Below are 15,241 nucleotides of genomic sequence, written 5' to 3' on the forward strand. Positions count from 1 at the left end.
CGAAGAAGTCTTCATGCCCCCTTTGATGTTTGATGTAGGGAAACATATGAAAATAAGAACAAACACGAGAACAAAACTCACAATGTAGAGAAAGCTTCCTGTTTTTCTTATTATTCCAACTCAACCGAATTACCCTAAAGCTTACAATAAATGCCTATTTATAGACTACTAATTACCAAAAATAAAAAATATGACTTATTCCTAATAATGACTCCTAGAGAATACTAGAAACTTATCAAAAGTGCTTCACACACAATGGTTGTATAAAACATAACACACAACCAATCTCTAACCGTCCGTCCATTACTGTAATAAATGGTCAGGATTTGCTCAAACTCTTCTTCGGAAAAGTTAAATTTTTCCCTGGAAGAGTTTTTTTAAAATCTAGACTGTCCAAATACATCTGGACGGTCAGAATCATGCATACAACCAACACAACAATTGTACGCGTAGCATTTTTTATTGTGGTTCTAGAACAATCTACCAAATCGTGTCATGTGGGCCTCAATCATAGGTCGCTTCTTAACTAATACTTCTTTAGACCGTTTTCGCTCAAATTGGCCTATATAATCACGTGCAATCAACTTATACACTATCTGTCAACCATAGTATGGTTATGAGATCTTTTTATAGGTATGAGGAATGTAAGAAGTAAACAAATTATGAACAAAATTAAAATAATTTTGAATATAGACAAAGATAATTCAAAGAACTTGTCTTCTCTTTTTTTATTTTCTTTAATGAATTTTTTAAATTTTTTATCATAAACTTTTATTTTCTGAATTGTTAATGTCGAACCCATAATTAAAAAAAGGGTAAAATTCCCATATATCCCTTTGAGTTTGAAGTGAATTCCACTTTAGTCCATATCCTTCTAATTTAAACAATGTTAACCTTATAGTTCTTGAAAAGTTTCAATGTCAATCCTCCGTTACCTTTCGTCCAATTTTGGGACAGAAAATACCCATGTATTGTCCACCAGAGCACATTAGAGGGGTATACGGGGTATTATGGGATCTACTATAACCAAAGGAGAAAAAACAGAAGCATTGATTCTCTGTTCGGCAGCTCTCTTTACCGACAAAATCCCCATCAGCCTCCATTTTTAATGGTAACAAGATTGAAATGCTAGGTTTATTATGCTTTCTTATTATATTAATGGCATTTTGAACTTACCAAGTACTTCCGAGTTTTTTTGGATAATCTCTATCCACACATAGTGAAGATCTGCGATTGGGAGAGTATTACTGGATGGAATCAGGTTTATTAAGGTTAACATCGATCAAATTAAAACTACAAGAACTAAAGTGCAATTCGCTTCAAACTTTAAGGGATATGCGGGAAATAATCCTAATAGAGGGTATATATACCTGAAGCTCGTTGGCGGCAACAATAACCGAAGCGTCGTCAACAAGACAGACAAACAATGGGGGTCCACGGCCTCTGGGACCTCGTAGCCCCCGTCGGCCGCCGCGTCTCCGTTGAAACCCTCGCCGGAAAAAAACTCGCAATCGGTCCAACCCTAACCCTAACTATTTCAATCTTCTAATCGCAACGCAATCCATAATGGCACGTCGACTCTCACGATTTTCTGTTCACTGCAGATGCGAGCATATGGATGGTCCAGTTCATGAAGGCGATGCGAGACGAGAAGGGAGAGATGGTGAGGAACGCGCACGTGCTAGGGTTCTTCAGGCGGATATGCAAGCTGCTTTTCCTCCGCACGAAACCCGTGTTCGTCTTCGACGGCGCCACGCCGGCTCTCAAGCGGCGGACCGTGATTGCGCGTCGTAGACAGCGGGAGAATGCGCAGACAAAGATCCGGAAGACCGCCGAGAAACTCCTGATCAATCACGTTAGTGTCAACAAGGATTCTGCTTTGCTTTTGTTTCTTCCAATTGTGTTTTATGTACTTAGGGTGCATTTTTTGCTATATTATTGGACTACAGACTATGACAGTAGTCAAGTTGTTAACCCCAAGGCTTTGCCTAGTAGTCTTTGCTCCCTCTCAGGTGCTATCAACTCTTTTGGGTCTAGTCCATATAAAGCTTTGCTTTGACTTTAATTGTGACCCTGCAAGTGGGCGGTGGGTTGATCCTCAAGATTAGTCGAGGTGCCCTTAAGCTGGTCCGGACGCCTGAGTTATTAACAAAAAAATAGGCTAAGTTGTTTTCGCTAAATGGTATTTTAGTTGATATATATGTGAGGAGAATGACCTGTACAGAAACCCGTGAAAACATCGATTTTAGTCAAATTAGTTTAGTGGAAATGCCCCCTTAGAATTTGAAAGTTAAAAATGTATGGAAGAAAACCAAGGAAAAGTTTAATAAAGATGAATATTTTTCAAAAGGCTGTTTCCCCCCCTTTGAGCGTCGTGTCATTTGAACTTTTTGAACTTCGTTCCATGTTTTTATACTTTGACGAGACAAGTAATTAATCAAAAAAATTTGACGAAAAGCTAAGGATTCTGCTGCTGTTTCTTTCACAGGGACCCGCACAGGGCCGGGCCGGGTCCTCACTTTTTTAAGGCCAAGGTGAACTTTAAAATTTTTAAGAAGAAAAACCATTAGTGTAACATCCGAAGTGGTTTTTTTTTTTTTTTTTTGATGGGGAAAGTAAGTATTGTTAGAATAGTTAGATTAACACCTTAGAGGAGGTGTTGAACTCCTGACCTCTTTTCTCCTTGCACTTAAGTGCACCCCTGATGCTATTGGGCCAAAGGCCTCTTGGCAACATCCGAAAGTGGGTTGGAAAAGTCTCTATTTGAACTAAGGAATGTCTGGTCTAATACTTTGAGGTTTTTTTTTTATTTTTTATTTTTTGGTCTTGCTTAGTTTTTCACATCCATTCTGTGTTTGATTTCAATTTTATAGCTCAAGGCAATGAGGTTGAAAGAGCTGGCCAATGATCTCGAGAAACAGAGACAGCAGAATGATGCTAAGGGTAAAAAGGTTGTCATAGATCAAGTGGAATTGACAGGAAGTAATGCGGAGGGAATCAATACCTCGCCATTCAGTTGCAACCAGGAAGCACTAGATGAAATGTAAGGCTAATTGACGCTTGTTGTATTGCTAAATTCATCATTAAAAACTGGATGCAAAGGATTTTAGTTGATGTTTCTTTGAGTTAGTTAAGGTTGGCAGCATCCCTTGCGGCGGAGGATGATGATAGTTTTACTGGCAATGCATCAACCTCTGGTGTGGATATCCCATTTGAAGAAGAGGACGAAGAAGAAGAAGAAGACGAAGACGAAGAGATGGTACTTGTAAGTACTTATCGTAGGAGTTGAGTTGGATGTCTCATCCGCATCATATATGAACAGTTCAGATTTGCATATCATTGTGTTTGAGTGTTAAAAGTTGGTGTTCTCAGAGATTAACTAGATTTTTAACATGACCGCATTGAAAGTGTTGAAATGTAAGAACATTTATTTGCAATGGGGAAGCTAGAGTATTTCACTTCTCCTTGTATCTACTCGGTCTTGCAGCCAGCAATGAATGGAAAAGTTGATCCTGCCGTGTTAGCTGCTTTACCTCCATCAATGCAACTTGATCTTCTTGTTCAGGTACGTGAGCTTACATTCTAGCTGTGTTTTTTTCTTAAGCTAAGTCTTTTCTCTTATTCTAGAGATCATAGTTCTCTATATTTATATTGAGTACAATTCTCCTGTTTTGTAGATGAGGGAGAGATTGATGGCAGAAAACAGACAAAAATATCAGAAGGTCAAAAAGGTATGGTGTTTATGATTTTGTTGTACATGTTGACCTAAATAAAATCCAGTCTCCATTTCTATCTTGGTCAATGATTTGTGCGAACTACCCTATTGGCTATTTGTTCCGAGCATCTCAAAATATTTGTGAAATGACCTCGTTTGATGTCAAATATGCGCCATATTGGTAATCAGGGATGTCAATACTAGTAAACTAGTAATGAATAGATGCTGTTCGATATGTTTGTTGGTTAAATATACGTTCCTGATAACTTATGTTATATGGGTCGACAAGTCGTCCAAGGCGAGTTTTATTGTCTCAAGACCCCTAACAAAAAATTTCCTTATGTCACTAGGAAGCCTTCCACTTACTCTTTCCATCAAACCTGTAAAAAGTATGAAACAGTATCCACATGTATTTGATAATTTTGACCTTATTACTCCATCTTCATGACAGTCCAGGAGTTCTATTGCACTTTTAGAGTCTGGAAAGACTTCTTTAAAAACCTTGTGCTAACTATTAATATTGTTTATTTTTTATTATCAACCTATCACGATCAAATGCATCTTCCATAATCTGTTCACAGTTCTACTATTTATATCTTGGAGTGCTCAATAAGTTCAATGTCGTTTAATTTTCTGACAATAACTGAATTGATTTCTCGATACTCAATGTGTTCATTTAGGCCCCTGCGAAGTTTTCAGAATTACAAATACAGGCCTATCTAAAAACCGTTGCTTTCCGCCGGGAGATAGATGAAGTGCGAAAATCCGCTTCTGGGAAGGGAGTAGGTGGTGTCCAGACTTCGCGGATAGCCTCTGAAGCCAATAGAGAATTTCTATTCTCGTCGTCTTTCACTGGGGATAAACAGTGAGTATACATATCTTCATATACTTCCTTTTGAGTTCTACAGTCAATACGACAACTAAGATGGATCAAGTAATGAAGTGGTAGATAGAGTACTTATACATGAGATGGGAGCCAATGCAGCTCTTTCCACCAAACAATGTTCAAGATTAACTAGCTTTATTTTGTTACAAATCCTGATTCCCTTGAGGGTATAATTTTCATTATCTTAATACATGCTTATATTTATCAGAATTCTCACGTCTGTTGGCGGAGAGAGACATGGTGAGAAGCAAGATCAGACACCATTACAACCTCCTCCTTCAGACCCTGTGGAAAGCATTGCATCTACCAAGAAGTCCAACGCTGAAACTGGAGCAGTCACTGATGACACTGTATTTGATGATGATATTGAGACATATGTGGATGAGAGAGGACATGTTCGAGTCAGTCGAGTGAGAGCTATGGGAATGCGTATGACTCGAGATTTACAAAGGAATTTGGATTTAATGAAAGAGATCGAGCAAGACACAATGTACACAAATGTGATTATGGGGAGTGAGTCTGGTTTCGATAAAAATGCAGGCGGCATCTCAAGAAATCTACCTGATAAAATCCAGCTTAAAAAAGCTTCATATCAGAGTAGTGATGGATCAGTTCACTTAGATGACAGAGGTGATCAATCTGCGTCTAAAAATTTGAACTCGATGGAGATATCCTTTGAGGATGACGGTGGTCACGAATATGTTGATGATGATCTATTTACTCGTTTAGTGGCAGGAGATACAGTACTGAATTCTAAAGGTAGTGTTCTTCCTTCAGAGAAACATTCTTGTGACTCGGATTCAGATATTGATTGGGAAGAAGGGGTGGTTGTAGAGAAAGGTAATAGTTCACTTCCTGATGTTGGAAAGGAAACCAAGCTCTCTCTTGCTGAAGGTCGCATTAATGATGAGAGTGACGTGGAATGGGAGGATGGAGATTCCACTCTTCTTAATTGTGCATCCACATCTCTTGCTGAACCTAGTAATAATGCCTCCAAAGGTGCTTTGGAAGAAGATGCTGATTTTCAGGAAGCAATTAGGAGAAGTCTTGAGGATATAAGGGAACAAAAATCTAGTGATGCATCATGTGAAGATGAGAATTTAAAAGAAGCCAGAAGAATGGCTCATGAGATTAAAGGTATTCAAGAGAATGGTAAGCCTGTGCCTAACTTGCCCCAAGAGAATACTTTGCAAGTAGATAAACCATCATTTGAGGTGGTCAGTGGGGTTGCTAGGTTAGAAGCTGAGGCTGGAATGGATATTTTAAGCACAGATGATTCTCCTGTGGCAACATCAATGGTAGTTGATACTGACAGCATTGAAGGACTGCTAGACAAACCATTTGAAAGGTATCCTAAATGCCATGCTGAACTTTTTCGGCAAGATACAATTGAAGGCGGAAATTTACTTGGAGGAATTGGAGATAAGAAATCCGTCCCTCCTATTGGAGAACAGGGGTTCCACTTGGTTGTGGAGGAAGTGAAACCCAATGCTGGCGTCCAAATGTCCACCTCTACCACTAATTTTGGTGTAAGTTCTGAGATTTCGGATATGGTGTCAGGTGAAACGCCTCCTGCCATAGCTGCTGATGCTCACGTAAATGTCTTTGAAGCTGCAGCGCATAACCTGGTAGTAGGGACACCACAGCAGGGGGAATCTTCTGCTAAGGGATTAAGGATAAACCACGATGATGTACAAAAGTTGCCCAACAAAAATATTCCTGATAACAGTGCTGAGCAGAAAGGGGATGAAAATTTTACTCTTGAGGATGACAAAATAAAGCCGATGGAAGTTACAGAGGCTAGTTTGGAGGAGGAAAGGATAAATCTAAGTAGAGAGCGTATAGACCTAGAAGATGAGCAGAGAAGGCTCGAGCGTAATGCAGAGTCTGTAAGCAGTGAAATGTTTACTGAATGTCAGGTGTGCACCCAATTTTTTGTCACATCAGTGAAAGGCAGTCGTTTACATTGTGAACAATGACCTTGTTTGTTACTTTTGAAGTATAAAGCCTCTGTCATGTTGGTTGAGGCTTTGTTGGAAGTATTCTTTTCATTCTATTGTTGAGAAAAGTGTTTTTCCATAAGCATCAAATGTGTCCATTAGGGCATCAAAATGTTCTAGCAATTAGGTTGTTGCAATAACTTCTATCTTAGCTTTTTATGGTCAACAAATCTATGTACGGTTAAAGCTGCAATTTTACAATGGTATGTTAGCTACTACTACAAGTATGGCCACGATCCTTTTCATTGACCTGAAACAAAACAAACTAATTTTCCCATTTACTTGATGGATGCACTCTGGTATTAGAGTGCTTAGTTAGGATGGCTTTTGGTGCCTTTTCAATTCCATTTTTTTAGCAGGGAGGTGGGTTCTCTTACCTTAATGTTTTGGTTCTGGGAGGAAATAGTGTCCCTTGTAGTAGCTGGTTTTTACTAGATTTGGTTTTTCCCGCTAAGGAGTCAATTGATGCTAATGTTTCATATGATTTCAGGAGCTTCTTCAAATGTTTGGCTTGCCATATATTATTGCACCAATGGAAGCTGAAGCTCAGTGTGCATACATGGAACTTTCAAACCTTGTAGATGGTGTGGTTACTGATGACTCTGATGTGTTCTTGTTTGGGGCACAAAATGTTTACAAGAATATATTCGATGACCGCAAATATGTTGAGACCTACTTCGTGAAGGTTTGTGTCTGATACAATTGTTCTCATCTCCTGTGGTAGTACTTATAATGCTTTGTCAGATTGAATTGAATTGTATTCTCATGTGATATGTTTTCCATTTATTTGATTGGTTCTGTGGTGTTCTTGTTTCTATTTCATCTCCAAATCTGCTTCGATGTTTTCCACAAAGGAAATTTGATTCTTTTGGGGGTTGGGGGATGTGGACGCACTTATACCAGCTTGTTTAATGCCAACTGCTATCGTTTATCAGGACATTGAGAAGGAGCTTGGCCTAACACGAGAGCAACTAATCCGTATGGCCCTGCTTCTTGGGAGTGATTATACTGAAGGTGTAAGGTACACTACCCTTGTGATCCTATCATACTTTGTATTTCCATAATTACATGATACCACCTTGGCCATAATTACATGATACAACTTGGCCCCTTATCTGTTAGGCATTTTTACAAACTTGTTCTCTTTGCCTAGTCGGTAGGTATTTTAAATCTACCCCCCAAAAGTTGGTATTTTCAGTGCTATTTATTTCTTATGTGTTATACTGATAGGCAGTTAGTACATTGAGGTATGGTGCTACACAGAAGCACAGGGTTTACCTGAGTGTTTTTCTTGGCGGTGTCATTTATTTAATTATTATTATTATTTTTTTCCTGCAGTGGGATAGGTATTGTTAATGCTATTGAAGTTATGAATGCATTTCCTGAGGAAGATGGCCTCACTAAATTTCGGGAGTGGATTGAATCACCAGATCCAACCATTTTAGGAAAGCTCGGTGTGCAAACAGGATCTAGTTCGAGGAATAGAGGGTCAAAAGTTGGTGAAGACACTGTGAGTTGCTCAAATAGCGATATGGATGGACTCTCTGCACCTGCACAGACTGTTATGCAAGCAATGGACGACATCCAGAACACGAAGCAGATCTTCATGGATAAGCATGTAATACTTACCTTCTGTTAAGCTGATCCCTTATTTTTGTCAGAGTTTGTTTTCTCATCTAAAAACATTTTTTACTCATACCATGACAATTTTAACTAATACAGAGAAATGTGAGCAAAAACTGGCACATTCCTTCATCTTTTCCAAATGAAGCAGTAATTTCTGCTTATGTTTCTCCACAAGTGGACAAGTCAACAGAGCCTTTCTCATGGGGGAAGCCAGATCTTTTCTTTCTTCGCAAGTAAGTCTTTTGTGATTAAATTGCTTTCAATCCACTTGGGAGAACTTTTGCATGATTTTCTGATGGTATAGTATTTTGGCATCTTGTGGACAATGTGGAGCACATCATGTGGTAAAATAAGATCTTTTACACTTGCATCTAATTTTGGATCTACCCATGTTCCCATGCCAAACATACTAATTTCTGTTTCATATGATCCTTTCAGTCAACATGCAGTGACTTTATAAACATGAGGGAAATTAGCTTTTTCTAAATTTATAAGTGGCAATTGTTTAAGTTGTGTGAACTATTAGAGCATGGGGTTTGTTGTAACACTAAAAAAGAAGCTGCAGCAAACTGCTTGTGGTTTGTCTTCACCATACAGGAACTATATTCGTATTCAGCAGCTGCTAATTCATCCAACTCTTGAGAGGGAAAACATGAATTGCTCCCAAAATGCTCATTAAAGGCTTGTGCTTACTGCAGCTTGAGTCCGATTAACTATAGACAATATATTGTCGTCCTTTGCGAAAGTGCAAATGCTGGATTAACTAATCCACTTTCTTTGTGTTCAGATTGTGTTGGGAAAAGTTTGGATGGAATACGCAGAAGGCGGATGAGTTGCTCTTACCTGTTTTGAAGGAGTACAACAAACATGAGGTTAATCTCTCTCTCTCTCTCTCTCTCTCTCTCTCTCTCTCTCTCTCTCTCTCTCTCTCTCTCTCGCGCGCGCGCGCGCCCTTATGTATGCTCACAAATGAAAAATTAAAATACGCACCATGCCACACTCATACCTATGGTCCCCGCCATTCAACTACGTTCTGTCTGTCTGACCCCATACCTTCAGCTAATATGAAAAACGGAATAAGTTGTGTAGGACAAGACTCAAGAGACATGTTAGTCTTGTAGGCCTTAACGTAGTAGCTATACACAGATAATATGTTCTACATTGCGTTCGATGTTACTCCTGATAATTCAGTAGTGGAAAACTTGCTCTTTTTTCCTTTTTGATGTTGCATAAGCTGCTATTCAGGCATGACCTGAGTTTAGAATAATCAATAGAAGGGTAAGAACAATAAGCATTTGACGTAACTCAAGAGTTCTTTTGTTCAAGTCCCGCTATAAATGCCTTTACTTGCTGATACATGTGGTTTGTGTGTGGTTGCAGGGACCCAGAGTTTAGCTTGCAGGTTGGTCCCAAAGTGGCTGTGTCTTTGATGGGTCCTCGTGACCCGGAAAACACAAAGCAGCACTTGAGATACTTTATCTTAGGGTTCCCAAATTCTTTTTATATAAAACATTATTACGTAGAAGTTTTTTTCCCATTACTTCTATTAGCCAAACCAGGAGCAAATGAATGCCAATATCTAAACCAGCATACCCATGGAGGGGTGATAGGAAATTATAAGGGTATCTCCAATGGCATAACCAAAATAGGATGATCAAAACTTGCCACCTCATCTTTTGGTTATCCATATAAGGGGTTGCTCTGATCAATAATGTGAAGTCCCACAATGGTCCATAATCAAAAACTCATTTTTAGTAGAGAGAGATAGAGAGTTGGGAATAAATGTAAGTTGGTGGGTCTATTGATAGTGATGGGAGGAGAGAGAAATTAAAGAGAGAGTGTGGTCCCTATTAAATTTGGTTATCCAAAGAGAAAATGTTGTTAGTTTTGGTTATCCAAAGGCTGAAATTTGGTTATTGATTAAGGCGTTGCTAAGTTTGATTATACCATTGTGAGCCATATTTTGGACCAACATTGTTAACTTTAGAAATCTTTAGTTTTGGTTGTGCCACTGGGGACACTCTAAGGTTTTATTGGATCTAGCACATAGGGGCACACATTCTTTTCCACTGGAATTGGATGTTACGGTTAATAGATTTCTCGTTGGAAATCAGCATAGTATGGTTCTTGATGTTTATACTCAATTTACGCCCTTGAATGCATTACTTTTTCTTTGCCATTTGTTGTGGTAAAGTTCATCAAAATGAGGAAGCTGATGCACATCTTCTATGACTTGTTTCATGGGCTTGATTAATGAAGACTCAACTGCGGTTGGAAGCATTCTACACTTTCAATGAGAGATTTGCAAAAATTCGGAGTAAGAGGATTAATAAAGCAGTTAAAGGAATAACAGGGAAAACATCTGTCGAAGAAAGTAGGGATGACAAGTCAGGAAAATCTGTAACTGGAACAGAGGATTGTATCACGAGAGATGAAAGCAACTCAACACACAAATCAGCTGTGAAGTTGTCAAAAAAAAGAAAGAATAAAGAGTCTGAGCCATCTGAAGCTAGGAATATTGATCCAGTGATGCAGACAGAAGGCAGGAAAAATACCAGGCAAAAATTGACTGCAAGAGGCAGAGGCCGAGGCCGAGGAAGCGAGAGACGCCAAGCTAATGGAAGAGGTCGGAGAATAAAAAGTTCATGGCTTGAAGATGGTGAAAACAGTTCTGACAGCGACTGCATTAGTGAGAATGAAAAAGAAAAGCAAGACAAAAAGTTAGGAAGACCACGTGAATTACGGAAGGTAGGTTTTTGGCTGTTCTCCATCTTTCCAGTTGTCTTAATTATTGGCTGATATCAGTGTTATTTATGCCATATGAACTATAAAGTATCATGAACCACAGGAATACTTCATTGGTTCCTTCTAAATGGTAGAATAACGTGGCTTTTGGTTCAGTTTGGGTTATATGAAGTTGGCTCAGCTGGTAAATCATTCCATCCAAAATTCCAGTTTATGATCTAATTATATACTGACGTGTACAGTTAGCAGTTATGTGATATATGAACCAGTTCCATGTTTGGGCTATTGTGTATGTCAGATCAAAAATGCTATTGTGTTTGTAAAGCAATGTTATAGTTATAATCCTTCGAGTACAATTGATGAGTAATAAGGACACTGATCTCAGTAAGCGGTCGGAAAGTGTTTGATTTTTATTTTTGATCATGAAAAGTGTTTGATTTGGCTTGTCCTGATTTATGCTTGGTTTATTTTATATGGTCTTCAAGCAGTTCTTTAGGAATTAATAGAATTAACCTTGCCACCTTGGTGGGCTGACGCAAACACATAGTGAGTTGCTGTCTTAGTGGCACTTATTAGTTCTCCATGGTAGTGTGACCGATTATATGCTTAGAATCAGCTTATTATGCCAGTTATTGGTTCTTCCTGGTTGGGACTAAATATGTATAAACACCATGATAGTCATCACTGCTCTAGCTTTTGCAGATTGTGATTTGGTGTCTGCACTAGTATGTCTATGTCTGAATTGTTCTACCATATGGAAAGTAACTTATTTATCTGGTTTCCTCTATTGTTCATTTGTAAATCCATTTGATTTACCAACAATTCTCATGTATATTTCCTCCCAGTCAACTCGAACTAGAAATGCTGTGAAGTACACTTCGGATGATGACGTGGAAATTGATGAACCGGGTAAAGCAAGCCACGATGAAGAAAACTGCAGCGATGAAGAGGCCGTGAAAGAACCTTTTGACGATCATCACTTAGTTGGAGATACTGCCGCTAGTACTGGTGAAAAGAACCCGCATAAGGAGGAGCACTCTAGTGGGGACTACTTTGAAATGGGAGGTGGATTCTGCTCGATTGAAGAACCTGAACTCAAAACAGATGAACCGAGTGTAGGTCAAAATGGTGATCCTTCTTTTGAAGTTGAATCATTTCAGGAATACCTTAACATGGGCGGTGGGTTTTGCTTGGACGAAGATGAAACAAAAGAGGACCCGCATAAACAGGCTTCCGAGCCAGCTACAGAGTTGGTCTCTGATGACTCTGATCCACATTGTTCTAATATTGGGGAAGAAGCTAACCCAAAGAGAAGGAAGGCAGATGCATTATATAACGAGCAGAATTCTGACCATTTAACTCCTAGAGCTAGCAATAATAGTAGCTCTCCTCCAGAAAGTATCGGACAAGATGATTCTGGGACACCACCAATGAAATCTCTGAGTGCCATGCCTTACTTGAGAAGAAAGCGAAGGAAGAGTTGAGATTGTTTGATGCTTTGTATATAAGAGGGAGAGGGAAGGGGATTGGTGGATGGAGCTTGTATATTTTCCTTGTAATCCCAGTTCGTTTTCCCTGCCTCAAGAGTCAAAGGCCATGGTTTTGAAATTGGTATGCACAATTTCCCATTCATTTTCGCTTTGCTCCCCTATTCGTATTATCGAAACATGTTTTTTTGTGGTAATGCATTCCTTTTATTCTACCAAATGAATTTCCTCCTTGTGTCTAGGTATATGTTCTGGGATGGAAAGAAATGATTTCACATACTATAACTAGCACAGATTTACGGACTTGTTAAAGTGCACTTGGTGTTCTCCTTCGTGCGTAGCACAAATAACATCATCGCTATTGTTTTTTAGGTGAATATTTTTTGGCTTGGTGTAGATAGTAAACGGAAATATGGATATGCAAAATGAAAGATCAAATTTTCACACATATAAAAAGATTGGATTTGAAAAGGTAGTAGTTGGAAGTTTATATTTACATCTTCCTGAGAGTGGAGTTATGTTTATACCAGTACTCTGTGTAAAAGCCGTAAAGTCTCCCAACATTTAAACAAATTGCAAGATTTGTAACTAAATAGATGGAGGAAAACCCCCAATAATGGAACGAATTTCATTGAATCCAACACGTTTAGAAGTTCTAAATTAGAACTATGATTTGCAAAAAACCAGTACACATGCAAAAGAAAACACTCTGTTTTGATACATACAAATTATGACATCTATAGAAATATAGAAGAATACTGCAGAAATATAAGGAATTGAATAACCTTATTTTGTTTTTCTCGCAGGGGAGAGAGAGAGAGAGAGGGGACTCTGCACATGCACAACACTGAAACTCTGCACACAGGTGAACCCCACCACCTAAAGGACCAACTAATTTTACCATAGAGCCCACGCACAAAAAACAAAACCCCAAAAACTGAAGAACAAAAACAGGATACAAACGGAAAACCTCAAAAGTCAAAAAACCCCTTAAAGACTTAAAAAGTAAGTAACTTGGAATTAAGAGCTACAGTACGTGAATAGTACACGTGGCCCACCACTGAAGCCGACGAAATGACCGAAACCACCCCAAGCCCAAAGAACAAACTCCCCCAATCAGGGGCACAATTGAAAAAAAAACGCCAAAAATGTGCAGAACGTCAAAATTGAACGAGGCTCCCTTCTCTGCTTTTGGATATGCACCAAACAGGGCCTTAGGGCCAGTGGGTTCATCGGTTGCTTATTTCTACTTCGTGTGTTTCATTCCGTATCCTCAACAATGATCGAAATCCTATGATACAAAACAATCGGGTAAATTGCACCTGAAGGCCTTCAGCTTTCGACCGAATTACTTTATCCCTCACTTTCTGATTGTAGCAATGGCATCCTCAGAGTTAAACTCCTGCTTCTGTGTAGCCCTTCCATCACAATCTAAGAAGGTCATTTCTTATTCCCATTCCTTCCTCGTGTCAGGGATGGGGGATGCAGAACGACTACTGTTTAAAGACAGACTGCCTTACAGAATTTCTAGCTCTTAAAAAGGTCACCCCTTATTCCATTCCTTCCTCAGGTCAGGAATGGCGGGGTGGAATAGCTACAACTACTAAAAGCAGGAATTCCTTAAACAACTTTCACATAACAAAGGAAGATAGCTTCTCATGAAATTGACAAAATAGAATGCTTTGCATTCAAGAAGCAATGGGAACTCCTACTGTTAGGATTACTTATAGTTCACTTTCAGCAAGTAAAGTAGAAATTGGATGACATTGCATTCAAGAATCAATTGGCTATCCGATTCAAGGAAGGCCGCCTCCGGGTGGTTCCCAGCAGGGCTAGTTTCCGTCCATCTCGAAAAAGAAACTAGAAAAATCGCAAGTTGAAATAGCATAGGTGATGACTGAAATTCTTCCTCCCTTTCTGAGATACAAGCAATATCCCAGTACAACTTGGCGCAACTAGTCACGATGACTGACCAAGGGCTAGCTTGAACCTGCCTGCTGAGAAGGAGCCCAGTCAGAGGATAACAGGTTCGAAAAACCAAGGATGCCTCCCTACTTCCAGCGAAGGAGTTCGATAAGTAGCCTCGGCTCAAGAGAAAACCACGACAATATGACATTATTTGGAAACCCAATAAGCGTATCAACATGCACAAACAATTTAATGGCTGGAAAATGTCTCTTCATGCTATTAATCTAAAAATAAATGCGGTTGCACTGCCAATACCATATAAAGACTTGAGTAGAATTCTTTTAAGTACTAGTAACCTCAGGTTGACACATGTGAGGGTGTTATGAATTCCAATTGCGGGAGTCTCACCGTAAAAGAGGAACATTGGTATTAAAGTTATTCTCCGTGACTGTTCTAAGGCCCCGTTCTGGACGATAAATAAGTACTTATTTTTTAAGAAGGCAATTTCAAGCTAAAAAATTATGTGCTTACGCAAATAATTTTCCTATCACTAAGGATCTTGTTTGATAGATTTCATTGAGATCTTTAATACGGTGCAAAAAAAATTGAAAAATTATTTTTCATTTACGTTATTTTTGAGTTTGAAAATGTGAAATAAATACTTATTTTTTAAGAAGGTGTCCTGGAACGAAGCCTAAAACGGACACGCAAATTCAACATCTGAATTATTATACAAAAGACAAGTTGGATGAATCTCTTCCTAGTACTCCATTTGTTTGGCTGAGGTGGAGGGAGTGGGTAAATGTCAATTTTTACATCAACTGAAATAGCCCAAAAGGGTGACTTGTCATCAGTGACGTTTGCATAGTTGGAC

General features: G+C 39.0%; 1 protein-coding gene across 3 annotated transcripts; it reads left to right on the forward strand.

Moving 5' to 3' along the window:
* Positions 1-1,367: 1,367 nt before the first annotated feature.
* On the forward strand, positions 1,368-12,700 carry LOC131304867 (DNA repair protein UVH3). Of its 3 annotated transcripts, XM_058332312.1 has the most exons (15): positions 1,368-1,514; positions 1,605-1,855; positions 2,874-3,043; positions 3,136-3,265; positions 3,488-3,565; positions 3,678-3,731; positions 4,396-4,580; positions 4,810-6,520; positions 7,092-7,286; positions 7,537-7,622; positions 7,940-8,219; positions 8,324-8,460; positions 9,015-9,099; positions 10,487-10,975; positions 11,818-12,700. In XM_058332312.1, exons 1-15 carry the CDS (start codon positions 1,427-1,429, stop codon positions 12,454-12,456), a joined length of 4,578 nt encoding a protein of 1,525 aa, XP_058188295.1. In that variant the 5' UTR covers positions 1,368-1,426; the 3' UTR covers positions 12,457-12,700. The 3 variants fall into 3 exon arrangements, with proteins under 3 accessions (XP_058188295.1, XP_058188296.1, XP_058188297.1); XM_058332313.1 differs by lacking the exons at positions 1,368-1,514; positions 1,605-1,855 and having other exon boundaries at positions 2,900-3,043; positions 3,144-3,265; XM_058332314.1 differs by lacking the exons at positions 1,368-1,514; positions 1,605-1,855 and having other exon boundaries at positions 2,903-3,043; positions 3,131-3,265.
* The last annotated feature ends 2,541 nt before the right edge of the window (positions 12,701-15,241 follow it).

This window comes from Rhododendron vialii, chromosome 10a (assembly GCF_030253575.1).
Source record: "Rhododendron vialii isolate Sample 1 chromosome 10a, ASM3025357v1".
Lineage (NCBI taxonomy): Eukaryota > Viridiplantae > Streptophyta > Magnoliopsida > Ericales > Ericaceae > Rhododendron > Rhododendron vialii.

What these genes read in the sequence shown, in the direction of transcription:
- LOC131304867 (XM_058332312.1), top strand. Translation starts at nt 1,427, where the DNA reads ATGGGGGTCCACGGCCTCTGGGACCTCGTAGCCCCCGTCGGCCGCCGC. An exon ending in CGGAAAAAAACTCGCAATCG is followed by an intron (nt 1,515 to 1,604) that starts GTCCAACCCTAA and finishes TGTTCACTGCAG; the next exon opens with ATGCGAGCATATGGATGGTC. An exon ending in AGAAACTCCTGATCAATCAC is followed by an intron (nt 1,856 to 2,873) that starts GTTAGTGTCAAC and finishes TCAATTTTATAG; the next exon opens with CTCAAGGCAATGAGGTTGAA.